Source organism: Ictidomys tridecemlineatus, chromosome X (assembly GCF_052094955.1).
Source record: "Ictidomys tridecemlineatus isolate mIctTri1 chromosome X, mIctTri1.hap1, whole genome shotgun sequence".
Taxonomy (NCBI): domain Eukaryota; kingdom Metazoa; phylum Chordata; class Mammalia; order Rodentia; family Sciuridae; genus Ictidomys; species Ictidomys tridecemlineatus.
The window spans coordinates 37,029,025-37,055,982 of NC_135493.1; the positions used below are offsets into that span (position 1 = coordinate 37,029,025).

The 26,958-nt window shown below is 36.2% G+C and overlaps 2 protein-coding genes and 1 pseudogene across 2 annotated transcripts; all 3 read right to left on the reverse strand.

Annotated features, from left to right (window-relative positions):
* Positions 1-3,871: 3,871 nt before the first annotated feature.
* Positions 3,872-17,420, reverse strand: Sertm2 (serine rich and transmembrane domain containing 2). Its single transcript, XM_040284413.2, has 3 exons — positions 17,203-17,420; positions 16,932-17,028; positions 3,872-7,789 (listed from the first exon to the last, which is right to left on the reverse strand). Exon 3 carries the CDS (start codon positions 6,879-6,881, stop codon positions 6,609-6,611), a length of 273 nt encoding a protein of 90 aa, XP_040140347.1. The 5' UTR covers positions 6,882-7,789; positions 16,932-17,028; positions 17,203-17,420; the 3' UTR covers positions 3,872-6,608.
* A 6,479-nt stretch (positions 17,421-23,899) lies between these two features.
* On the reverse strand, positions 23,900-24,287 carry LOC101954629 (small ribosomal subunit protein eS25). Its single transcript, XM_040288854.2, has one exon. It carries the CDS (start codon positions 24,285-24,287, stop codon positions 23,910-23,912), a length of 378 nt encoding a protein of 125 aa, XP_040144788.1. The 3' UTR covers positions 23,900-23,909.
* A 1,485-nt stretch (positions 24,288-25,772) lies between these two features.
* LOC101954906 (large ribosomal subunit protein uL6 pseudogene) lies at positions 25,773-26,313 on the reverse strand (annotated as a pseudogene).
* Between the last annotated feature and the right edge of the window lie 645 nt (positions 26,314-26,958).

A 26,958-nucleotide genomic window follows, 5' to 3' on the forward strand; every position in this document is an offset into this window, starting at 1 on the left:
AATGGAAATAAAATGTTTAATAAGAGTAATACAGAAGATGGGAAGAAAGAAACTGAACTCAAAGAAATCTACTATGCAGTTACAAAAAAAAAAAAAACAAGATCAGATATACTGATGAACTTTACCCTTAATATTGAGTACTATAAATATCTTACTTTAAAATAAATCACTAAAATAATAGAAGTAGAAAACCTAATTTCCAAATCAGTACAGGAAATAGAACATTGAACAACATGTAGGAAAGGAAAAAAGCAAAAGAAAAACAAGGGTAATAATGAAATGATAGTAGTGATATAACAAAACCAATTGGGGGCTGGGGATGTGGCTCAGGCGGTAGCGCGCTCGCCTGGCATGCGTGCGGCCCAGGTTCGATCCTCAGCACCACATACCAACAAAGATGTTGTGTCCGCCAAAAAGTAAATATTAAAATTTTCTCTCTCTTTAAAAAAATTTACATTTGAATCTAAGTTCCTACTTTTACTAGTTTCACCATTTTTTATCTATATTTTGCCTTTGGTATGTGTATGGTCCAAAATTCCTACTGATTCTGCTTCTTTGCCTAAGTTCACATATTGTTAGTTTCTTTCTCATGGCAACAGGACATGCCCGATTCTAATCACAGCATCTAACCCTTCTTTCTTCAAGCCTAGGAATGGTAATAGCTTTCTACTGTTGCTAGTCTCTGGGTTTTTTCATTTCCTGTTGGCCCCTTAAATTTATCTACCCCTTTGTAAATAGTCCTACCATTAGTGTTACTTTACTACCCTTTTTGAGAATGCCAACTGTTTTCTTCCAGGACCATGGTAACATAGCCTCATACCTGTGTTTGATAACTCTACCTTGCTCACTGCAATCTCTCAGGACTGTCTTCCTGAACTTCCCTACATTGCTCCATTGGTTTCTGAATTCTATTGGCCCAAATTCTCTCTTATTTGTACTCCTGCTCCTAACTTTTATACATAAATCTTTGAGTCTTCTTCCCCCAAAGGACTTTGGCTCTGACTTTGGCTTTATTTTCCCTGTTCCTAGATACCTCTGGTCAATCTACCATAGTTTGAGAACCCTTAAACCTAGTCTTTTCCTTCATCCTACTTGATAAGTGGATTACCCTGCAAAAACAAGGGAAGAACATATTTAGGCATATTCTATGTTATATTAATTATTGTCATTCTTTTCCTTAGTGTACTGTACAATTCCTTCTAAATTTATGTTTCCAGTCCAAACTTTTCTCCTGAGTTCCCGAGCTATTATTCAACTGTTTCCTTCACTTCTTCATTTAGAAGTCTCTAAGAAACTAAACACATCTCAAACTGAATTTATTTCCCTCCCCCTTGACCTGATTTTCCTCCTTTGTTTTCTATCTCAGTGAAGAGAGTCACCAGATCTTTGTTCAAACCAGAAATTTGTACTTAATTCTAGACTCTTCCTTCTTATTTACTCCACTTATCCAATTTATCACCAAGTAATTCTGATTTTATCTCCTAAATCTTATCTCAAAGCTATCCATTTCTTTATCTCTACCACTACCACTTGGTGGCTGATAAGTTTAAGGCATTGTCTATTTCTTCTAAATCATTGATGTAGCCTCTCAATTAGTCTCTCTGCTTCCTTCTTCCTCTTCAGTCAATCCTCTACATTGTTGCTAGAGTTCTCTTCTGTATGTATATAATAAAGTAAAAAAATCCATAGCATTGCTCAAAATTCCCTAAATGTTCCAGTCCCTAACAATTTTTCCAGTCTTCTGGAGAATTCTTCCCCACACTCACTTTCTTCAAGTATGCTAAGTTTATTTGACTTCAGAACTTTACACATGCTGTTCTTGTTAACCTTACTCCTTTTACTTATCTACTAGATTATAGCTTAGATATCATTTCCTAATGAAGTCTTCCTTGCCAGTCTAGGGCAAGTCAGGCAGCATCCACTCCTCTTTATAAATACCCAAACACCACATACATCTATATAGCACAGTGTTCTTACTATTATCTGGGTGGTGGTGTTCATCCTACTAGGCTATAACCAACGCATTGACTGTGTGCTGAATAAATGCTTACTAAATGAATGAATGAATGAATGAATGACTTTCAGTATTTATTCAGTGTAAACTTTTAGATCGCAAACTGTAGATTCTACAGAGCCTAGCCCAGAATATTGTGTAATCTGTCTCTATTTTTCTCCTCCATGTTTGTCTGATTTAATCAACAAATACTTGGTATCAAAGTCAATTGAAGTACCTGAAATCACTCAGGTTAGTCTTCAAAATCTCGTCATCTACATTTTGTTATGTGCATTTCTTTTTCTTAACTGTATGTAGATTCATATATTTGTCTCTTTTCAAAAAGTACAACTCATTCTTTGTGGCTAGAGGAAGATTCTCTGGTCAGTAAGTCTTTCCCTTTTTATGTCATGGCATTTATTATAGAGAAAAACAGAATTACTGCATACACTTAAAACATTGTATAATTTTAAATAAGAATATTATTGTCTTTTAAGAGGAGATGTTTTCATTTCTGGGCTGGGAGAAAAGAGATAAAAATCATGCATTGAAGAATTGGCATTGACTGTAAACAGTAACTCATACATCAGAGGACTGGGATTTGCATTGTGGGTGATAATCCATCCATATTTCCGCCCATTTCTTTTATCCATGTAAATTAATGCTGTAGTATCTGCCTTGTGTAAACTTTCCCACAGTCTGGTAATGTGTCTTGCTGTAGCTATAAAGTTATTTAAGAGATGGCAGATTTGTATCTTATTTGTTTTGAACAGTTAGATATGGGGAGTTAATCACCTATAGAGCTCAACTGTTTGCAGAGCTCAGAGTGTTATAGAATCAATAACTTTGAAATAGCTATTCAGTGCTCACAAAGCAAAACCTGGTGAGAAGAGTTCTAAACTGTGAGTGCAAAGACTTGCATTGTAATCTCGAATCTGCCTCTCTGTATCTTTTGTAAAACAGACTTCATACCTCTGTTTATTAATCACAGGGTTGCTGTGAAGATCAAAGGACAAAATACAAAATGGAAGATCCATTAAAAAACATCCTACTGGGGAAAAATGGTCAAGGCTATTAGCACTTCAGACACTTGATCTCACTGTTCTCTCTGGTCACCCTCAACTGACAGATGTCAGTCATTCATTTTTTTTTTCATATCTTACTACTAAACACACAAACAAATTCACTCCTGAGGTGTCAAGTGGGTAGAGAATAAAAGCTGGGAGATTAGAGAGTAAGAAAAAATAATGAGACCTCAAAATGATAACTCCCACAAATTTGCAGTTATTACAATTTATATTGGGATGAAGACTCCAATGTAATGCTCTTTACATTCTTCAGACAATAGATATTTGTTCTTAGCAAACCAGTCAGAATTTATTGTTCAAGGATCAAAAATGACATGCTAAACATTGATGCAAATAGCATGTTTGTTTTTACACAATTATGAATCAATTTCAAACAAGTGATTTCAAACAAAAGAAACTCAATTTTTCTTTCATACAATACTTCATCTTGTTAAAAAGTTCTTATGTACAAATGCAGGTGAATAAAGCTTGTTACTAAAGATAATCCTTTAAATGTACTAAATGGACCCCTTATACCTACTTAGTAAGTATTGTGGGATCTGTAGTGGTCAAACTCAGTTATGAGTACAAAGCTTCAGATTTGGCATTAATGGAAAGGTTAGGCTGAATGAATCCATCTTTACTTGATTATCTTAATATTTGCTAATACATAATACATAAGCCTTTTACAATATACCTTGTTTTATATATCCCATCATTCTGAAACACATGCAATATAAATTTTTAGAAATTGGTTTATGTTAAAACATATTGAGAGAGCTTATTCTTTAAAGAATTCATGTGGTTAGTCTTTGTATTAGATATCTAGACATTTTGTATCTACAAAAATGTCAATTTCATATGGTTCAATATAATAAAAAGTGAAGAATATTTCTTTTTATTTTAAAACAGTACACCTACTTGTAAATAACCTACCTTTTTTTTACACCAGCTAACATGCAGTTTTGGGACAATGGGGTGGACAAGGAATTGCCAAGTCAACATTTTGGATAAAAGGATAAATTCAAATTGTGTCTACTGATTATTCTAGTTGATTCTTTGAGCAGTAATATATGTTAATTAATACCTTTGGGATGCACTATAATTTAATATAAATGGGATTTTTTCTTTATAGTAAATTTACTATTATGAAAATATTCAGTTTATTTTCCTAAAGATAAGACATGATAAGACACATCTGCTTAAATGCATTTCCATTTATGTTATCACATTAAATTGTAGGGGTTATGTTGCTATTTTAGGGTAAGCTGTGCTGTGTGTTTGGTTAATGCTTAGTAAAGATCTGGATCCCATGGGGTAGTTGTGATGAAAGAGAGTGGTTGTTTTCCAGGTGAGAAACCTGATCATAAATTAGGAATCATCATCAAGTCAGTGATTAAGAAGTAGTTTAAATCTCCTGAAATTTGGATCAGACAGGGAATAGACTTGCAGTCTGTGTGTTTTTATCACATTCAGCAACAATACATTGAGTATCTTGCTATTCACTGTTGCTGAAAGTGAAATTGGTTCCTTCATTTATCCAGCCACTGACTTCTCAACTGTAAAGTGCATTCAAATACTGGAGTGAAGGAAGACTTGTGTCCTTAAGAAGCTCTGGAGTGTATTGCCAGCCTTTGACGTCCACATAAGGCTGCCGAGAGTTAAAATGTTAAATCTTAAATTGAGTCTGGGTATTTAATAAAGGCACAACTTAAACCACCAAGATGTAATAAGAGTCACTTTGCATTTTGGAAAATATAAAGTGAAAAGGGAACTGTATGCCCAACTAAGTCTTAGCCTACCTGTTAATTTTTTTCTGAATGGTACAGAATGTAGCTGCCATTTCTTGACAGTACACAGTTGTAACAGGTGTGGTAGTTAGTCTTGCTGCTAAGTTTAGCTCTGCGTGTGGGGATTTCACACTTTACAGCCCCTTGGAGAGGGGAGCATTGGCAAATGACTGTGTATAAAAGTGGAAAGCACTTGGGAATAACACCACCAAGCTAGATTTAGATCAGAGTAAAAGGGGCCAATCTAAATTGGTTACAGACTATAGAGAGCTACATGTCTAGTGGGGGTAGCATTAACTTCACACCCATTCCCTTTCTCTCTTACCACCAGTTCCCAAGGGAACACCTTGTGAAATTTGATAACTGCCTTTTAGGTGCAAGGGAGGACTGATTTTTTTTTTTTAAGCGGGTAGAATCTAATACAGGTGTACTAGTCCTTAGGTGGCAGGAATATGACTTTCTAATTTCTATTTTGTAAACAGTACTCATCTCCTTTGGTTTTCCTTTGGAAAGTTAATTTTAAAAAATCAAATTCTCCACTACTGGCATATTAGGGCTGCTTATGAGAATGGGATTTTTGAAACCATATTTCTCCTGTAGATAATAAGTGAAACACTTCATCTTTTGGCAGGAATCAAGAAGAGAGAGCATTTTCTGGGAAAGACAAATGTGACATTTGAGGGCATTGATTTCAATAAGGATTTGTTGGAGAGAATTGTTTAGTCCTTCTCTGTGTTTTTCTAAAAAGTCTAGTGATGACTAAATAACTCTCTGAAAATTTTTCAGCAAGAAAAACCTGGAACTTAGAAAACTGGAATAATTTGTACAAAGCCCCAGTTATTTAATGACAGAAAACCAAGATCATTTCACTTATGCTTTAAAGTACAGTTGAGTTTTCTTTGCCAAAGCCGTCTTTAAACAAAGTTCGCATTTGTGTGTAACTCAATCCTAGAGTGTGACAGGGAGGGAGCAAAAGACAAAGAAACTGCACGTTTAATATAGGGTTCCTTATTATGAGAACATTTTGCCTTATTTTTCCCTTGATTTTGGGGCAGCTCATCATTCCAGATTTTAGTAATACATCTGCCATTATCTGAATTTTTTAAAGTCCAGTAATAATAATAACACAGATATAGTATGCACATTTTTTTTTCTCTCACTAGGAGAGTTCATTCACAGGAACTTCTTCCTGCAAACTTAACTCTTTAAATTCAAACAGTTTCTTTAACTCTCTTCTTCATTTGGGACAAATCTGATGGTCTAAGATGATCAAATCATTGCTCTTTTGGAAAAAGGTTAGTGGTCTCTTTTAAACTCTGACATGGTTTAGCTTTGTCAGCACAGGTAATTCTTTATGGCTGAAGTGATCAATTAAAACTTGTCCTTTTCTTGGGACACCCTTTGGGACAATCATACCTTTCAGAGGCAAATTCTCCTTATTTGCTCTTGGAGCTTCCAGCAGTCTTGTGTTTTAACGGCAGTTACATACAAATTTCTGTGGTCTGAGGTTTCTTCGAGGCCCAGGCTCTCTTTAGTAACCATGGAAACCTGCCCTCCTATCCAGCTGCCATTTCCTATATTCCTTTCAAAGAATGAGTCTTAAACCTCTTAGATATTCTACAAGCAGAGTCAAAATGAAGAAAAACATGAAGAAAACATGAACAGCTTGTTGTTACATAGGAAGTTTCATGTAGAAAAGCAAGCTTTCCTGGACATCAACATACCAGGGTTTACTGAGATCTCATCTTCATCCTGGCTTTAAGGAGTGGGGATTCGACTCTGCATCTCTACATCAGTGAATTGAGGAACACTTTCTGTGCTCTCAGAGGTGATGGGTGAGATGACATGTTTGAGTCGAAGGAGCATGGTAAAGAGCAGGATGAGGAGAATAGCCAGGAGGCTCAAGAACAAGCCCACATACATGTACAGGTTGGAATACTTGTCTGATGTGTTATCAACCTCTGTTGCCAGAGTGGGAAAATGGGCCCGTCCAGTGAGATTTCCATGGTACTTAAAGTGCACCTCCGTCATCACTCAGGTCTTGAGCCAATACCTGTTTCTATTTTATTTCTATTGCCCTTGAGGCATTCCACAGTCTCTTAGCGTGTCTCTGAATATATTGGTGATGTTCCACCAATTATGCGAACCAATCTTTCTTAGAGAGGAATCAGTACTGCACAAGCCAAAAAACAGTGATGTTCTAATTTGGCAATTGTCACACCCTAACTTCCTCCCTCCCAAGTAGATTTTTTTAATATTTATTTTTTAGTTGTAGTTAAACACCATATCTTTATTTTATTTATTTATTTTTGTGTGGTGCTGAGGATCGAACCCAGGGCCTTGCACTTGCTAGGCAAGTGCTCTATCACTGAGCCACAATCCCAGCCCCTCCCAAGTACATTTGATCAGAATTTCTTAATTTGAAAAAAATGTAAGTAAACTTTATTTATCACACTCCTATTCTTATACTGATTAAAATAAATATGGTAAAGCTGCTTTATAATACTGGTATGGGGGCAAGAATCTCTTAGAGTATTATGACTCTTACTCTGTTTTGGTAGAGGGAGAAAGGGCTCCCTTTTATCTATAGCTCATCTAAATGTGTGGACTAATTATGTGGATTTAATTTGGTTCTTCTTGAAAATTCATAAAAGATTTTTTAAATTTCTGACTCAGCATTTCTGAGTCTTGTCTTTCTTTCTGAATCTTTCCTGAGGTTGGAGATGGTCAAGTTCCTGCCCAGGTGCACAGATTGAGGATTATAAGTCTAGAAGGACATGAATTTACTATAGCTTTGTTGACATTCCTCACTGTAGGCTGTAGTGAAAGTGTTGTCAGACCTGGCAATTCTTAGATGGAGGAGGTCTCAGAGATGCTGACAGCAGTAGGTTTAGGCTCAAAAAATTTGGTTCTTAAGATTCTTCCACAGATTTATTTTCCTGAAAAAAAAAAAAAGATTTAGGTATCTAAGACAAACAGATGGCAATTTGTTTTGAACTAGAAATGAACTGATACATTGCAAAATGGTGTGCTGTAGCAAATTAGTTTAAAAATAATGAGTTTCCATAATTTTGAATGTTTTTTTTCCTATGCAGAAAATTAGCTATTAAAAGATTAACGAGCCAGGCACAGTGGTACCAGTGGCTTAGGAAGCTGAGACAGGAGGATCGCAAGTTCAAAGCCAGCCTCAGTAACAGAGAGGTGCTAAGCAACTCAGTGAGACCCTGTCTCTAAATAAAATATAAAATAGGGCTGGGGATGTGGCTCAGTTGTTGAATGTCACTGAGTTCAATCCCCATTACCCCCCCCCCCCGCAAAAAAATAAGGTTAATGAAAAAATGAGATCACTAAAAGGCAGCTAATAACTAGGGAAGATTAGGAGTTTTTCTCATACTAATTGACCATAAAATTCACCTGAAGTCCTTATTAACATATAGGCCTTGAATCCAACTTAGATTTCTGCATAATAATCATCACAGTAGATGAAGTGGCACCCCCTTTCTCCACAGAAAAGTCTTAACTGGGCTTCTCCAGAAATCTTCACTATGGCTGATTTTAGGATTGTCAGCAAAAGAGTCTCTGCAAAAGAGTCCAATGTAGATAAACTTCCTATTTTCGTGTTGCCTTGTTTACTTGGCCACTGGCCAGGAAGTTTCCAGCACTCCAGGTGCTGGACACCCCCTTACTAGTTTTTCACAAACGTATCCAGTATAGTACTTTGAAGAAATGTGCAAACAAGGCCTCTGGCCTTGAGCTGGGCTTCATAGAGATGTCTACATTTTTAAGATAAGTTACAAATGGGCTCCATGGTAACAGCTGGCAGGGGGAGGAAAGAAAAGAGAGAAGAAGCTCTCTGATTCTCAGGTGTTGTCCTTGAAAGGTAAACATGCCCAGAACAGTGAAAGAAAAAGCTGCTTTTATGTGAACTTCTGCAGACTGTGAACTTCTGAGCCCCTCTCCTTACATGCTGGGTATAAAATACTGAAACTACCTGAACTTGGGGTTCAGGAGATTGATTATAGCAAAAACTGTGCACTCTGAACCTGGATGCAGCCAAATAAAACTGTTTCCTGCTATATTCGGTGCCTTGCCTCGTTTGTTCCTACAACATGGGGACCTGGGCACCAGGTCTTGACTGTATTGATCTGGGATGAGGCCCAAGCATTAATTTTTTTAGTTTTTATTTATTTTTTCAGTATATGGGTGCTCTACCACTGTGCTACATCCCCAGCTCTTTTTATTTTTGGACAGGTTTTCAATGAGTTGCAGTGGCTGGCCTCCCATTTGAAATACTCCTGCTTTGGCCTCCTATGTAGCTGGGATTACAGGCACACATCACCATTCCAGGCAGATTGTTAATTTAAAAAATCTCCCCAAGTAACTTTAACTTATAACCAGGACTGAGAATGACAGATCTATCTTAATCAGAAAAGCCTACCATTGAAACATAGAAAACCTAAATTTAAGGATTCATTTTTCAATGTCCAGGTTCTAGTGCCAATTGTCACCTTAATGAATCATGGAATATTCAGGAATGCAGGCTTCTCCTTTTTTGTTCTCATTTATGTCTATGGGGTGAGATTATACATTTTTTTTCCCAGCATTCATAGACCACAAAGAATTGACAGAACATGTCTATTCTTAGCAAATAAATGCATCCTTCATTATTAGCCAAAACAGAACCTTGTCATTTTTGGCAAAAACCTTCCAGTGTGTAAATAAGGTCAACTATTGACTGTTGAAGTTTCTCAAAATTATTTAGTTTGCCATTCCAAACATTATTATTAAATATGGGTGACTAAAATAAACAATATAAACAACCATCACCTGTCACACTTACATGTGCAATAGTAGCAGATTGCTGACAATGTAGCCTAGTTCTGTCTCTTGTTAACATAGCCAAGGAGAGTTAGTAGAAATAGCTCCAACAATCACATTATTCTTCCTATCATCTTGAATTTTGCCCTTTCACCTAGGAGTGCTCAGCTTTAAATTTATATTTCCTAGCCAACATTACCTATATCTTCGGCAATCTGTATCTTAGTCTACTAACTTATTGTCCCTACTTCCCACTCAGAGCCATGTGGTTCACAAGAAACAAAAGCAAAGACAGAGGGTCTCTTTCTACAATCTTGGGAGCAATTATCTAAGAAACATTTTTGCCATACTTAAAGGTACATCTATTTTGATTTCTGCTTATTTGGGATCAAGGCCCAGGAACATGCATTTTAAACTCAAACTTTTTCTGGTGATTCTTTGAGCGCTGCCCTGTGAGGGCTAACTATTGTTTTATTTATTTTTTTCTCTAAACAGTCCATATAAAGAATATAGTTAATTTATTTTATTGATTGTAAGTCCTCCTTTTAAATAGTAATTAAAATAGTGTCATATGTTGAATTGTATCATGCAAGATATGCTGATGTCCTTTACCCTCAGTATCTGTGAATGTGACCTTATTTGGAAATAAGGTCTTTGCAGATGTAATCGAGTTAAAATGAGGACATTAAATTGGCCCTAATCCAACGACTATTGTCTTTATAAGAGGAGAAGATAGTCACACAGGAAGAAAGAAACAGAGATGGACTGCTGCATCTGTGGGTTGAGAAATGCCAAGGACTGCCAACAAACACCAGAGGGTAGAAGGGGCAAGGAAGGATTCTACCCTGCAGATCCAGAGTATGTGTGGCCCAGTTGATACCTTGATTTCAGACTTCTAGCCTCCAGACCTAAGAGAATAAATTTGTTGTTTCAAGCCACCTAATTTATGTAACTTTGTTATGGCAGCTCTAGGAAACGAATACACAGAATAATCACTTGAGGCCCTAGGGTTTTGAAACTTTGGAGGCAAGGTTTCTCAGTGTGGTCCCAGGGAAGTCCTTTCATCAGAATAATGCACCTGAAGGGTGTCTATTTAATGTAGATTCCCAGGCTCTGTCCTTTGCTTCCTAGGTCTGAATCTCTGGGGATAGGACCCTGAAATCTTTGCTTGTAACAAGTCATCCACTTAAGGTTTCTAAGTACACTCTTCAGGGAATGTTTTTTAGTCCTTATTGTACTTCAGTATTGCTTACTAAGCTTTTGGAAAATATATATACCAGAAATTCTGATTCATTAGGTCTGTGTGAGGGATAATCATCTGTATTACTTAAAAGCTCTACAGTTTATTTTGATAGGCAGCTAAGGCTGAGATGTATCACTTTAAAACAAAGCACTTCAAATTCAGGACTCTGACAGTCCCAAGCAGTTCACACAGAGGCATCCTTTGATCTCAGCTGCCCCCTAGGTATTAAAAATGTTGCATATATAGATGGTCTATCCGAATTGTTTTATTTCTCACCAGCTCTTCTCCCTGCAGCTCCTTTCCTAAAGAATGGTTCTAGCCCAAGCCAAACGTGATGGCACATCTGTGTAATCACAGAGGTGTAATCCCAGGGGCTCAGAGGCTGAGGCAGGAGGATCACAAGTTCAAAGCCAGCCTCAGCAATTTAGAGAGGCCCTGTCTCTAAATAAAAAATAAAGGGCTAGGGTTGTGGCTCAGTTACAGAGTACTTGCCTCCCACATATGAGGCACTGGGTTCTATCCTCAGCACCACATAAAAATAAACAAAGATATTGTATCCATGTATAACTAAAAATAAATTAAAAGGGCTGGGGATGTTGCTCAGTGGTTAAGCAACCCGGGGTTTCAATCCTCAGTACCAAAACAAAACAAAAAAAGAATGGTACTAGCCCAGAAAACTCCATGGATTTTGTGTGTGTGTGTGTGTGTGTGTGTGTGTGTTGCTGGGGATTTTTTTCACCTCTATATCTCATAAGTTACTCATTTACCTGCCTCCCAGAAGAGAAGTGGAAAGAGAAAGAAACACTGGCAATGTAAGCCAGCTGGGAAAGTCCCCTGTAGTATTATAGTATCCTTTTATTCCCCCTTGGATCTCAAATATACAGAATTGGATAAGCCATACTCCTTGACTTGCCACACATTGTCATCATTGGTAAATTCAGTTCCTCTTTTATTTGTTTACTTAATATAATGAATAGCCATAGACAAACACCTGTGAACAAACACCTACCAAATTTAAGAGTGAGAATGTCACAACTGACATACCTGCATATGCTCCCCCCATCTTGACCTCTTACCTTTCTCTCCAGAAGTGCCAAATACAGTGAATTTAATTAATCATTACTTTCCTTTTATTTATATATTCACACACACCCCATGCCTAAATGATAGTTTTAAAAGTTATGTTTATTTTTCAAAAAAGTATATCTGTGAGTATTATTCAACTTGTTCATTTTACTCTACATGCTATTACTATACTATTTATGACTATTCTAGTAGGATGAAAAAGGAATAAAGTTTTGGAAGCCCTTCAAGTCTCCTTATTGCCTTTGGACTTTATTCCACTTTATTCTCCTTAGCTTTTCGTTCAAGGCTGTCAATGCCTAGGCTGACCTTAAACTTAATTCCTTCCATTATCCTCCTTTCTAGTCAAACTATAGTAGTTGTTCTTTTTTTTTTATTGGTTCTTTTTATATACATGAAAGTAGAACCCATTTTGATATAATTATACAAGCATGGAATATATCTATTGTAATTAGGACCCCATTCTTGTACATGATGGTGAGATTCAGTCTGGTGTAATCCTATATATACATAGGAAAGTTAGGTCAGATTCATTCCACTGTCTTTCTTTTTCCTATACCTCCTCCCTTCCCTTCATTCTCATTTGTCTATTCTACTGAAGTTCTGTTCTCCCCCTACCCCCATTGTAGGTTAGCTTTTATTTATTTATTTTTTTTTTGGAGGGGGGATTGGCTTATTTCACTTAGCGTGACAGTCTCAAGATCCATAAACTTACTAGAAAATGTCATAAATTTATTATTCTTAATGGTTGAGTAAAATTCCATTGTGTATATATACCACAGTTTCTTTATCCATTCTTCTGTTAAAAGGCACATATGTTGACTCCATAGCTTAGCTATTGTGAATTGTGCTGCTATAAATATTGATGTGGATGTGTAACTGTAGAATCCTAATCTTAAATCCTTTGGATATAAGCCCACATACTTCCCTGCTTCTAAGTTTTTGGTTCAAAAGTTCCTTCCATATTCACATATATTTACATAAGGAAATGGTACCATTCTTTAGGGTTCAGTCCATGAAGCTGACTTTGATTTTCCACCCCAGTCTTAATTCCTATAATGTCTTGTATCTCTCTTAGAGAAACAACTCTTTCCCAATATTGTAGATATCCATCAGATGCATTTCCCCCTAAATACTAACTTATAAACTGCTTGAGGATATCTTTTAACATTCCATGCCCTACATAGCTGTGCTCACAGTAGCCACTTAATAATAACAGAATAAATACATGAATATGATTGAAGAAATGCACTTACCACCAATAACTAGAAAAAGAACAATCTTCTTTTATCTCTGATTTGGTTTCTAATAGAATCAGACCTTACTATCTGTGGGGCATGGTTCTAGAACCTCTAGATACTAAATTCTTAATGATGCTCAAATTCCTAATAAAAAAATGGCATAATATTTGCATATAATTTATGCACATCTTCTTGTTTGCTTTAAGTCATCTTTAGATTACTTATAATATTTAATGCAATGTAAATGCTATCTAAATATGTTATTATACTGTTTATCATCACCAAACAAAAGTCTGTACATAGTCAGTAAAGATGTAGTTTGTTTTCAAAAATTTTTCCTTCCTTTCTTTTTTGGTAATAGTGGGACTTGAACCTAGGGACTCACACATCCTAGGTGAGCACTCTGCCACTGAGCTACATCCCCAGCCTTTGTTACTTAGAAACGTGTCAGCTAGTTGTTGAGGATGGTCTTGAACTCCTCTTGCCTCAGTCTCCCTAGCTGCTAGGATTATGAATATCTACCATCATGCTAGGCTTTCTTCAAATATTTTTTTAAAACTTTTTTTTGTTGTAGGTGGATACAATACCTTTTTAATTTTTATTTAATTTATTTTTTATATAGTGCTGAGGATCAAAACCAGTGCTTTATGCATGCTAGGCAAGCACTCCATCACTGAGCCACAACCCCAGCCCCTTTCTTCAAATATTTTTGATCTGCAGTTGGTTGAATCTATGGTTGTTTGAATCTGCAGTTGCAGAACTCTTGGGTATGAAAGACTGACTGTATAACTTAGAGAAGAGCCTGGATTTCCCTTTCCCTTTTATTCTCCTCCTTTACTCCCCAGTCTCTTATTGTGTAAAGGAGAATAAATCCCTGATTGTAGTACAGAATTAAGGAATATTAAAAACTTTGCTTTTGATTTGCTATTTCAGTTACACATTTTTAGAAGAAAATTACAGGAGTTGGGTTAAATTTTATATTTAAGTTTTAGAAAGTCTAATTGTGTCTAATAGATGATTTTATAATGATTGCTAGTACATTTCTTGTCTCTTACACAATCAACCCTGAATTTTTCTTAGGTCTGAATATTTATTAAATATTTATTAGAATTAAATTAATCTTGGAGAGGTTTAGACAACAGTAATCTCACCTACAGTTGTCAATTTCTTTAAATGTTTCCTCTGAGAGTTGAGAAAACTAGTCACATAATTTCTCAAAACCTTTGTAGTTTGCAGGACACCAAACACCCTGTTTAATTCAGACAAGTCTAATCTCATTAAGGACTAAGTCCTTAATATATTTAAGGACTTTGAAATGAATGGATGAAAAGTCAGGTATTGGAGAATTCTCTTTTTTTAAATTCTGGTTCTGGATCTATTAGAACGTCTTACAAACACTTTCTAAACAGGATTGTCATGGCTTTCTTTGCTAATTAATTAATGAATTTCACAGATACTATGATTGCTCCATTAAAACCTCTGCACCATTTAGAAAAAAACCTCTATAATTTCAAAGGGAACAATAATTTGCTAGGCACATTGGCGCATGACTGTAATCCTAGCAGTTCGGGAGGTTGAGGCAGGAGGGCCACAAGTTCAAAGCCAGCCACAGCAAATTAGCAAGACTCTGTCTCAAAATAAGAAATAAGGGGCTTTGGATGTGACTTAGTGTTTAAGTATCCCTGGGTTCAATCCCTGGCACAAAAAAGGAAGAAAAATCATATTCATTCTGAGGAATGGAATTATTGTAGGAAGAACTTTATAGAATAAGTTTAGTATCCTGCAGTCTTTTCTGAAAAGCTCATAAATTAAAACTCAATTTCCAGTCTTTGTAAAAGTAATTGAAAGCTGTTGAGGGATAAGGAGAGTGAGGAATGGGGAATTAGGAAAAGAAAGGATAGGAGAAAAGGAAGAAAAGGGAGAGGAGGGAAGGAAAGAAATGTGAAAGGTGAGAAAAGAGAATGAAGGATGTGGGAGGAAATGAGTGATTATGGGGGAGAAAAGTAAGGGAACCAAAAAAGAATTGGGGAAGAAGGGAGGAAGAAAAGGAAATGGAGAGAAGTGTCTAGTGTTCAACATTAACCTGAATATCTGGTTTACTTTACTTCTAATGTAAATAAAAATACCCTTGAATGAAGTGAATGTGAATAAGAATAGTGAAAGGTTAGCAATCAGAAGTGATGGGCCCCAATTGAGGTCTTGTTCCAAAGAAGAAACCACACTAAGAGATTAACCCTTAGAAATATTAATGGCACCATCAAGGCCTATTTCAAATGTAAAAGACCTTGAGGCTCTACCCTTGGGAACTCCTCTGGCCAGCTCCTTTGTCCCAGAAGGCTGATGGGGGGGGGAATGAGGGGGTGATAGGTGGAGGTAAACCCAGTGGGAGTTATAGGAAGGATTAAAACTCAGGCTAAAGGATACAGCTGATACTTTTTCAATGCCTGTTTAACATAGATTTTGGTCCATGCTCTACCCAGAATCATATATAAACACCTAAGTTGGCACACCAACAGGGGATTTTCTGCTACCTGGCCCCCTCCCACGTGGCAGGAGTTCTATCTCTTCTCCTGTAAATAAATCCTGTACCATTTACTCATCCCTTCTGCTATAGTCTGTGTATTTTACTCTTCAAATTTGTGAGATTAAAAAACCCAGAAAGAAATTGGTGACACGGGGAATTTAGTCTCATCTCAAAACTCCAGTTTCAAATGCACCCTTAATTTTCTGTTTGCATGTTTCATCATTAACTTGGTAAATAAAACATCTGGTAACAAAAAGCTTCTTGTATTTTTAGTATGAACACTTAAATGCCAAGTCCTCAGTGATGTTTGATGTTAGCATAATATATATAACCTCACGGAAACAAAATAAAATACACTCATAGATCATGAATTTTGCTCATTTATATGACAAGAGAGTATGTGGATCTTTCTTCATCTATCAAGCCCAAGAGGGATTCCTCTGGTGAAACTCATTTCTTTCATTTTTTAAATCTTTATTTGTTCTTTTTAGATATGCATGACAGTAGAGTGTATTTTAACATATTATACATACATGGAGCATAACTTATTCAATTAGTAACAAAGTTCTGCATGGCTTCCAAAATCAGACTGACATTTATTCAACAAATCTTTATTGAGTGTCTGCCAAGTTGCAGACACTGAGCTCAGTGTAAGGGATATAGAAATAATGTGCCCTTAACCCAGTTTTGGTCCTTGAGGTGCTCCTAGTAGTTATTTTCATTTTTTATTGATAATGTGCTGAAAACAATCCACTGGTCATTTTACACATTCTGTGTGACTCCTGCCTGTATAATTCCAGAGCTGAAATCCCATCAAACAGCTAAGAAAAATGATCCGTGGAACAATTCAGAAAAGAAAGTCAAAACTATCAGTTGAAACAGCTTTCAAGAGTTAACACATTCTGTTTGTATGTATCTGCCCAGAGAGGAAGAAAAAACTAAGGGAGGTTGGAACTGTTAGAGTATCCAGTTTCATATCAGCCTATGAAAAAGCAATTTCAGCAGCAAGTGCTCCTTCAATGGCTGGAGCCATTAAGTAATAAGCTTGCACAAGTGGGAGTTGCTGTATCTTCTCCTACAGATGGTGCCTATTTGTCACACCTGCCGATAAATAAAATAATGTCGCTCACTTCACTATGAATAGCATCATTATATTTCCAAATCTCTCTTACCTTTCCTGGCTCACAATACGATTGGGGCTGGCCATTTAGGTATCCCTTCTGAAGCTTGCACCAACAGGCAACTTGTTCAGGAACATCTCTGGAGTATCTGGAAAATAGAATGAAAAAAAAAAAACCCTTGTTTTGCCAAAGAAACAGGACTATGTTCATGCAAAGCATGCTTTCTCTTTCATCTTCCTCAAGAGTCAGCCCTTTTCAGAAAAAAAAAAAAAAACAGAAAAGCACCTTCTATTAGTTACTTAAAATGCCAGTTACCACTTACAGCTTCAGAGTGCAGTTTTAGATGCCTGTTTCTCATAAGCTCCAAAGAGCAAAGAGAAATCTGGATGTATATGTGCCGACTGGAACACTTGAATGGAAGCAGCCTGGATTAGTTAAGTCCCCAGTTCCTCCTTTGCAGGCAACAGTTTACAGTATGCAGGAAAGGTAGCGATCCAGCTCCTCTCTGCCTTAGCGGTGTAGAGCCCCAGAGAGAGGGAGGAGATAAGACAGAAGCCAGAAAGCAAAGTTTGTGTAAGCCTTCCACTTTAACCCCTTCAAGGCTTCTTCATGAATCTGTAAGATCAGCTAAGGCACTCTTTCTTCATAAAAACTGCTTTATATGTCATTGAAAAGGCTCAAATCTCTTGCTCAATCTATAAGATTTTTCATTTTAGGTCTTACAGCATTATATGTTTACAATTGAAGCCAAACATGCCAGCATGTGATGATATTTAAATAAGTTCAACTTTCTAAACATAATGTATGCCTTTGTTTGTGTTTCTAGCTTTGGAAAACTTTTTTTAGGCACCAAGGTAATACACTTAATTTTTTTAAAAAATGCTAATCTCTTTTAGTTGTACACAATACCTTTGTTTTTATTTATTTATTTATTATGATATGCTAAGGATCAAACCCAGAGCCTCACATGCACTAGGCAAGTGCTCTACCACTGAGCCACAACCCCAGCCCTTAATACACTTAATTTGAATGTTTTGTAGAAATTTAACCTCAGCCCGGATTTCTGGTTGAGGGTAGAACATATAAGAACATATAAGTTTTGAAGAAAACTTATATGTTCAATTAGAAATGATGTGTCCATCTGTAGTTTAAATGCCCTTACCATCGTTTACATACTAAGAAGGAGATTAACATTTCTTGAGTGCCTACTCAGTATAAAGCATTTAGCACAAAGAACATCATTTAATGCTCACAGTAATGTTGTGTCTTGGGTATTATGACCCTCATTTTATAAATGGGGAACCGAGGTTTAGAGAGAAAGCCTGTCATGAAGTTTACTAAGCCTAGAGACAGGATTTGAAAACAAGGCACAATGATCCCAAGGTCTGTGTTCTGTTCTCTATAGCAGTGCTTTTTATTTACTTATTTATTTTTTTAAAACTCTTTTTAAAATATTTTATTTTTTAGATGTAGATGGGCACAACACAATGCCTTTATTTTTATGTGGTGCTGAGGATCGAACCCGGGTCCTGGCCATGCTAGGTGAGTGTTCTACTGCTGAGCCACAATCCCAGCCTTATAGCAGTGCTTTTTAAAAAATTTTTTTTAAATTGTCAGTGGACCTTTACTTTATTAATTTATTTACATGCAGTGCTGAGAATCGATCCCAGTGCCTCACATATGCTAGGTAAAGGCTCTACCACAGAGCTACAATCCAAGCGCCCATACATCACTGATTTTTAACCTCTATGCATCTTAGATTTCTTTGAGAGCCAAATGACAGCTAAGGACTGCCTCTCCCTCAATTCTGTGCTCCATGGCCTCCAAGTTACAAACAGCTAAATGTCCCCATGTCACTTCTCCTGTATCATTCAATCATTAGAGGATCATTCATCCAACAATACCTGGTCCTCAACAATTTTTAATACAATAACTATAGTAGGAATGGTATTAGTGAGTGTCTTGCCAATCTTTAAGAATTAAGCAGTGGGCTGGGGTTGTAGCTCATTGGTAGAGCACTTGCCTGGCACTTGTGAGACACTGGATTTGATTCTCAGCACCACATATATTAATTTAAAATATATTAATTAAAAAATAAAGGTATTGTGCCCATCTACAACTAAAAAGTTTTTAAAGGATTAATGCAGTGATTATCCCTTTGTTTCTACATTCTTAATAACTCTTGCAGTTTTGTCTCTTGTATTTCCCTCATTCCAGTGGTTACATGGGTTGAGGTGCTCCTTGAAATCTGTAATGCCTTATTAGTACCATCTGTTATCTGTTTCTCAAGTTGGAGGAGTATTGTCAAGATTCATGAATGTAAAGTATAAACCCACTATATTTTCCTTGAGGAATGATTTTACTTGAATATTGTGATAGGGAGAATATGGGTCATTTAAGGGATAATTTCAAACATACTTTATATGACAATAAACATAGATGAATTGAATGTAAATTTGCATGCATTTTTATGATTAAGCATGAAAGTTCAGAGAGATTTTGCACTTGTGGTGAGGTCTTTTGGGGCTACTCAGACTTTCCCAAGGATACATATTCACTCTCCTCTGCCATTTGGAGTATTTTGGTGGAAACTTTCCAAGATCATGGAGTAGCAGAAAGATCAGGGACTTTGAAGTTATATAGCCTCAGATTTAATCTATATTTTCTGAATTATCTTTAGAAAATCAGTTGATTTCTTTGTGACTCAGTTTGTTCATTCATAAAATAGGAAATTATAAAGGGAAGTTTATATGAGAAAATATGTCTAAAGCAGATATTATGGATGCTTAGTAAATATTGTCTCAAGTTGGTACGTGCCAAAAGAGGATGAGCTGAACATGAATCTAACTGGAGGTTTCATCAGGGGTAGTTTTCTTACCTAATTAGAAAAAAGATAAGAGTTATGTTAATAATATTTAAATTCAAGTTTCCAGGAAAGCATAATGGATGCTCTATAATAGATAAGAAATTCCAAAACTAGGTTATCATATACCAAATTTACAAGGGAAATGATCCAGAACAGTTTCCAAGAAATAAAAAAAATATATCATGGAGGGGTGTCAGAAGAGAAATTTGTAAAAACCTTTCTTTGCAGAGAGCTGGTGCCAGGCTAAGACTCCACTCTACCTTTCAAAGGAGCAATGGGTTTGGGGGACAGTACCTCCTTCATTTCAAGCCTAGTGAGAATGTATTTCACAAGACCTTGATATTTTTTCCCTGCAGTAGAGAGGTGGAAGATTGGAGTTTTACTCTATTCTGAGAAAGCAAATATGACCCTTGGCAGGAGGACAAGGTTGATTGTGTTGGGATTCCTCTGCATTCCCACTATTTGGGCAAAACAGTTCTGGGAATCAAATGGGGGCCACTTAAGAAAGAAAGCTAGGGTAGGCTCGTTCTGGACCTTATCTAATGAAGCCACTGAGAGGGGTGGAAGGATCCCAGTAACAGGAAGATACAGATAACCACTGAATTCCTAGGGGCCAGAAGAAGGAATTACCAACTTAAATAGAAATGTGTCAATCTAGGTCATTCAGATCGCAGAAGAGGGATTCTCAGTAAGACTCAGAGAGTAGGAGGCCATTCCACTAAGGAAAAATATTACCTATTTCCTTAACCTCCATTTCCCTGTTTCTGCTTCTATACTCTTGAAAATACACATAGGAGCTGGCAAGTGTGACATAAAAATGAAAACCTATCACTCCTTCTCCACAATCTATAGGCCTTAGCATAAGGAAGGAGAGGGGACTTATTTTTGAGTGAAGACTAAAAAGTTTGATTGATTTCTTCGACTAAATACCTACTGATTACTGAATCAATATTTTTTTTATCACTTAGAGTGACCTTAGAATGGTTTATTCAGAAAGACATGAATAGAAATTTCTGTGATGTGAACAAGTTTTTATCATGGGTCAGGGAAAGCTTACCCAAGTGGAGAACATTTTATTTGGACATTGGCAGACAATAATAAATTATACTTAAAAAAATACTGATTGTACTTACTAATTCATTCTTTCATTAAACAAGCATCAGAGTGTATATTATGTGCCAGCCATTGTGCTAGTGAGAAGCACAGACCTGGTTAATAACATACAGTGAAATGAAAGGCGTTTTCGCTCTCAATTTGCTTATGGTCTATGGCAGGGATCATCAAACATTTTTCTGTAAAGAGCCAGATAGTGGAGCTGGGGCTATGGCTCAGTGGTAGAGCACTTGCCTTGCACATTTGGGGCTCTGGGTTTGATCCTTAGCACCACATAAAAATAAAAGTAAATAAGATAAAAGTATTGTGTCCACCTACAACTAAAAAAGAAAAAAGGACCAGATAGTAAATATTTTGAGATATGTGGGACACATATGAACTATATATTCTTCTTTTAAAAACTAACCCTTTAAAATGTAAAAAAAAAGTAATTTTATCTTGAGAGTGGTATAATCAGAGGTCGGATTTTGCCAGTGGGTCCTAGTTTGCTGATTCGTAAATTATGGAAGAAACACAATTTTAAAAACCACCAGTTACCATATATTTACTATGATTAAAGATATATTTGGGGAGGATACACAAAAGAGCATTATCTGACTAGGAAAACAAGGCTTCTAGGAAGATGCTATGTGGATTTGAGACCTGAGGGATAAGTAGGAGTTAAGCATTAAAGGAAGTGGGTGGTATTCAAGGCAGAGGGAGTGGCCTAAACAGAGACACCACAGCTTGAGATAACTTGGTTCACTTTGGAAACTATAGAAGGAAGAAACCAAAACTTAGAGAGGTTATTTAGTTTGTTCAAGGTCATACAGCTAGAAAACTGTGGAACATAGACTCTTAATCCAGGTGTATGTGACTCCCAAACCACTAGAACATATTCTTGTCCTAGCATTAAAGCTATGTCTAAGATTCATTGCTAGTATTAGCAAATCAGCAACTGTTTGGTTCACTTTTGATTTCCTTGGGGGGTGAAATTTCTAAAAGGACTTGTGGAATTTAAAAGTAAGACCGTGAACCCATAATTTTGGGTTGGATTAGTTAGATCTCTAGTTCTTCCTTTTAAAAACAGCCCTTTCCCCCCAATAAAACTTAACACAAATTGCTTGAATTCAAGGATATTGTTTATTTCTTCTTTGTACACGTTTTTTTCCCTTTGTTTTTCGGATAGCTAAGGTCTAGCACCACTATATTGTAATTTCTTACATTGTTATTGATTTAGATACTTAGAAGGTATGGCAACTTCTGGCTTGGACTACATATGATGATTGGTCCAAATACTGTCTTCATCTTATCAATCACATTGATAAACTTAGGCAAGTGAGTTTACTCAGCAAACATTAAATCTGTCGATTTTATAATTGATTGCTTATTGGGTTTTCATTGAGGTAGCATTAAATTAGCCATGTAACAACTACTCTATAAAAACATTCACTTTAATGTCTGCCATGTACTCATGGAGTCAGCAAGAAAAGAGGTTGAAATGAGGAAGAGGGAATGGCCTTCCACTGGTTATTAACCAGGTCTGTGCTTCTCACTAAGGAAATTCTTTCAAAAATGAAAAGAGGCTGGGGTTGTGCCTCAGAGGTAGAGTGCTCACCTAACATGTGTGAGGCGCTGGGTTGGATCCTCAGTACCACATAAAAATAAATAAATAAAATAATGGTATTGTGTTCAACTACAACTAAAAAAATAAAAATTAAAAAATGTAGAATCTTGGTCTGATCCTAGACCTTCTGTATGACTGAGGCCTGAGAATATGAACTTTTATTTTCCTTGTGTCTTCTTCATCATTTATTGTATTAAAACACAACATGTTCTTTTCTTAACTTTTCTCTTTTTAAAAAATTTCATTTGTTCTTTTTATAAATATATGACTGTAGAGTGTATTTTGACATATTTGTACAAACACCGAGTATGTACTTTTAAATAAGTTCTAGTAGTAGTGTCTAATGGTATCTAATGACCTGATCGTACTAAAGAATATATCAGATATTCTTGGTCTATGTGTAGAAATTTTGCTTAAGAAGGAAGTATATAGGCTGGGATTGTAGCTCAGTGGTAGAACACATGCCTAGCATGTGTGAGGCACTGGGTTCAATTCTTAGCATGGCATATGAATAAATAAATAAAAGGTCTATCAATAACTAAAAAATATTTTTAAAAAGATGGAAGTATATAAAAGTATACTATTCTAATGTTTCAGTCTCTCATTCTGTAAAATAATCTTTTACTTCTGTATAGTTTGATCCTATCGCAGCAATGAATCTGATGTGTTTTAGTGCTCTACTCCAAGAAGTGGAAGGAATAGCAACATAAGAACTCAAGCTGTATGCAAATAAATTTATATATTTCAGTAAGTTAACACAGATTACATGAATGTATTGCTTCAATATCTCAAGATTGCAGAAGAACACAAAAGTTATAACTTTAAAATAATGAAGAAAATGAAAAAGGGGCTATTAGTGCATAAAAGTTGGGTGAAATCTAAGAAGCAGATGGAGGAATGGTAATTGATGAAACAATATGAGAGAAGCTACTGTTTAAAATATTTGAAGAGGAATGATATAGTAAGAGAAAGTCAGCTGCTATAATTTGGATAAATGTCCCCCAAAAGCCCAGGATTGAAGGCTCGGTCTGCAATGTGATGCTAGTGGACCCTAGTGGAACCTTTAGTGTAATAGGGCCTAGTGGAAGGTCCTTAGGTCATTGGGGGAATTCCCCCAGAAAGAACTGTGAGATCAAGACTGTCCTCTCTGATTCTACCTCTGGCTGAAGATGTAATCACTTACTTGCTTCAACATATGCAGCCACTGTGGCCATTTGTGTCATGAGATGATACAGGCAAGGGCAACCCTCACTGAGCTTGTGCTACGCATCATTTAGATTTCAATTTTTTGAAACTGTGAGTTGAATAAACCTCCTTTTCTTTATAAGTTATTTGCCTCAGATGCTTCATTATAGTTATGACAAGCTGACTAGTACATCAGTTTTCTTTTTTTGTTGTTTTAATAAAGTTTTATTTTTTCAAATATATAGTTGATTGGACCTGTTCATGCATTTTCACCAGCAGCTGGGGCATCTCCACCCTTGGTATTTCTGGTATAAATTACTTGAGCTCTGTGCTTTGAAACCAGTTTGATAAGTCCTTTACTGAGGAGCTCCTGAAGGGTTGCCCTGGCCAGGGAACCTTGAATCTTCAGTCTCTCAGAGACCACAGCTGGGGTAATAAGCTTATAGTTGGGAACTTCCTTACAGAGTTTGTCATAAGTAGCTTTGTCAAACAAGACTAGATTGTCAAGCTTGTCCCGAACTTTGCCTTTGGACCACTTCTTCTTTTTGGCTTTGCCCCCATATTTGTTTACTGGGTCCTTGTCTTTCTTGGCCAACTTTCCTGCATCCTTCTTCTTCTTGTCATCCTTGGGTGGCATCGTGAAGCTTGGAGAGCAGCAACAGCCACTGGAGCCTCATCAAGATGTCAGACAAAAAGGAACAATACATCAATTTTCTATACCTATATGATTTGACAAAGGAAATAAGTGAGATATAAGGCACAAAGGGGGTTGAATGAAGTTATTTTTTATACAGTGTAATCCCTCCTCCCATTGTCCTCCTCAGACTGATTAACAGAATGCTCTGTAGCCAGACTAGCCAATCCTTCATGAGCTCCAAAAAATTTCAGTGCCATTCTTTATACAAATTGACAGGTCCAAGAGAAAAATCCTTTACCCTTTTGCATTTAGGCCACCTCCATCAAAATGGCCAACTCCTTATTTATGTGTATAAAACTTCTGATCACTTTTTAATTGCTACATTATTCAATTTGAACAAAACATCAATGATCAAAATATATTTGAGGTCTGGGGTTGTAGCTCAGTGGTAGAGCACTTGCCTTGCATGTATGAGGACCTAGGTTTGATCCTCAGCACCACATAAAAGTAAATAAATAAAAATAAAGCTATTGTGTTCATCTACAGCTAAAGAATATTTTAAAAAGGACATTTGAGGAAAACTTTCAACATGAAAGAATAATAAATAGACCCTTGAGAGGTCAGGAACGATGACACATGCCTGTAATCCCAGGAGCTGAGGCAGGAGGATCACAAGTTTGAGGCCTGCCTTGGTAAATTAGCGAGGTCTTAAGCAACTTGGTGAGACCCTGTCTCAAAATAAAAAAATAAAAATGGCTGGGGATGTGGTTCAGTGGTAAGCACCCTGGGTTCAAATTTCCAGTATCCAAAAAAAAAAAAAAATCCTTGAGAAAATTAAAGATGAAAACAAAACACTATAATAGTAGATTCAGATATATTAAAAATCACATTCATATAACAAGAATAGGATATTTGGAAATCATATGAAGAAAAAAGACATGATGCAAATAAAATAAAAAAATAATTACTGACATAAAATTCAATGGAAGAAATGAGATAGAGTTGAGGAAAGAGCAAAGAAAGTAGAACAAAAAGACCAAAGGGAGGAAGATGTACTAGAAAAAATATGATACAGAGAGGGTGAGTCTTGGAGAACCAATATTTGACTAATAGAAATTCAATAAAGAGAGAACAAAAGAGAGAAATAGCAAAGAAACAATACAAGAGAAATTTCTAGAGTATATCCTCATGAAATTTTAGAACACAGAGTATAGAGATATTCTAAAGGCTTCCACAGAGAAAAATAGGTAACATACAAAGAAATCAGAATGATATTTATATCTGATTTCTCATCAGCAATGTCATAGGTAAGACAACATTGGAGCAATACTGTCAAAGCCCTGAAGAAAAGTTATTTTCTTCAATCAACACCTCTTTCCCCAATCAATAAAGAGCATACATTGCACAATTAACATATCAGAAATTGTTCTTATACTCTAGGCTCTTATTACTTAGGTGGACAACTCTTAGATCTTATTCATCAATCTACTGAACTGTTCTTTTTTCAGAGATATAGATCACATCTCAAAATTTTGTAATGTCCTTGTTTTTACATGTTGTGGCTTGCTGATTCAAAGCAGCTGAATTTGAAACAAGTTCCATGTCATTTCTTTCAAGGATCAACTCATTTTTCTGGGTTTGAGAAACTGAATAAGCAATACCTGGCCTCATCTGAACCCTGCAGGTGTATTCACCCAGGAAATTTCAGATTTAAACAGGAGCCCCACTCTCCTGAATAATGCACTGAAGGGGCAGTGAGCATACATAGACCTTATCCTGTAATAGAGCCCAGTGTAACACCTTTGATTATGTTATATACTGCAAGTGGTAGCCATTTCCTTTCTATTTCTCCACATATGTCAATGTGGAGCCTCTTCTCTTTCCAAGTAGACTGAGTTATATGTTGATGTGATTGAAGTCCCTCAGTAGGGTTCCTCTATGGCCCTTCACAATAACTGCATCTATTTTGAGTGATGTCAAGGTTATTGGAAATATTGACATTGTGACTGCAAAAAATGGTCTTCATTTTTAAAAAATGTGTGTACCACTGCACCCAGCTTACTTTGATTAGTTTTTAATTACTTTTTAAAAAATGACCTTTTTAATTCTTTTTTAAAAATTTTGTCCATTGAAGATGGTCATGAACAATGGGGTTTAGATCAGAAAACATTTAAGTAATAAGTACTCATTGAACACTTACTATGTGTCAAGAACCCTGCCAGGTGTAGTTGGGGAGCTCTGAGAGTGTTCAAAAAAGCCAACCTGTCCAAGAAAACCAACCAAACAAAAAACCCAACCAAACAAACAAATAAAATAAAACAAAATCTTAAAATACAGTGGGATAAAACTGAAAATAATTAGAGAGTAAAATTATGCCCACTAAAAAATAAAGAAGTAAGAAAGTGAAGTTTGGATTGAAATTAGGGAAGATACCAGATAGAGGTGGGGCTTGCTTATCACCTTAAGTGATAGAAAAGATGGGAAGAGGTCAAGAGAGGCAGATGCCTAAAGGAGAAAGAGTCAACATGAACAATGGTTTGGAGAAGATTGTTTTCTTCTTAGTCATGTATTATAAGGTAGAAATTTTTATATTCTCTAATATCACTGAAAAGTTCTTTCTCTTTAAATCTTCCTAATATTACAACTTTCTCTGAGTGGATTATTTTTTTGT

Bases quoted from the DNA above. Each gene is read 5' to 3' on its own strand.
- Sertm2 (XM_040284413.2), bottom strand. From the start codon at position 6,881: ATGACGGAGGTGCACTTTAAGTACCATGGAAATCTCACTGGACGGGCC.
- LOC101954629 (XM_040288854.2), bottom strand. From the start codon at position 24,287: ATGCCACCCAAGGATGACAAGAAGAAGAAGGATGCAGGAAAGTTGGCC.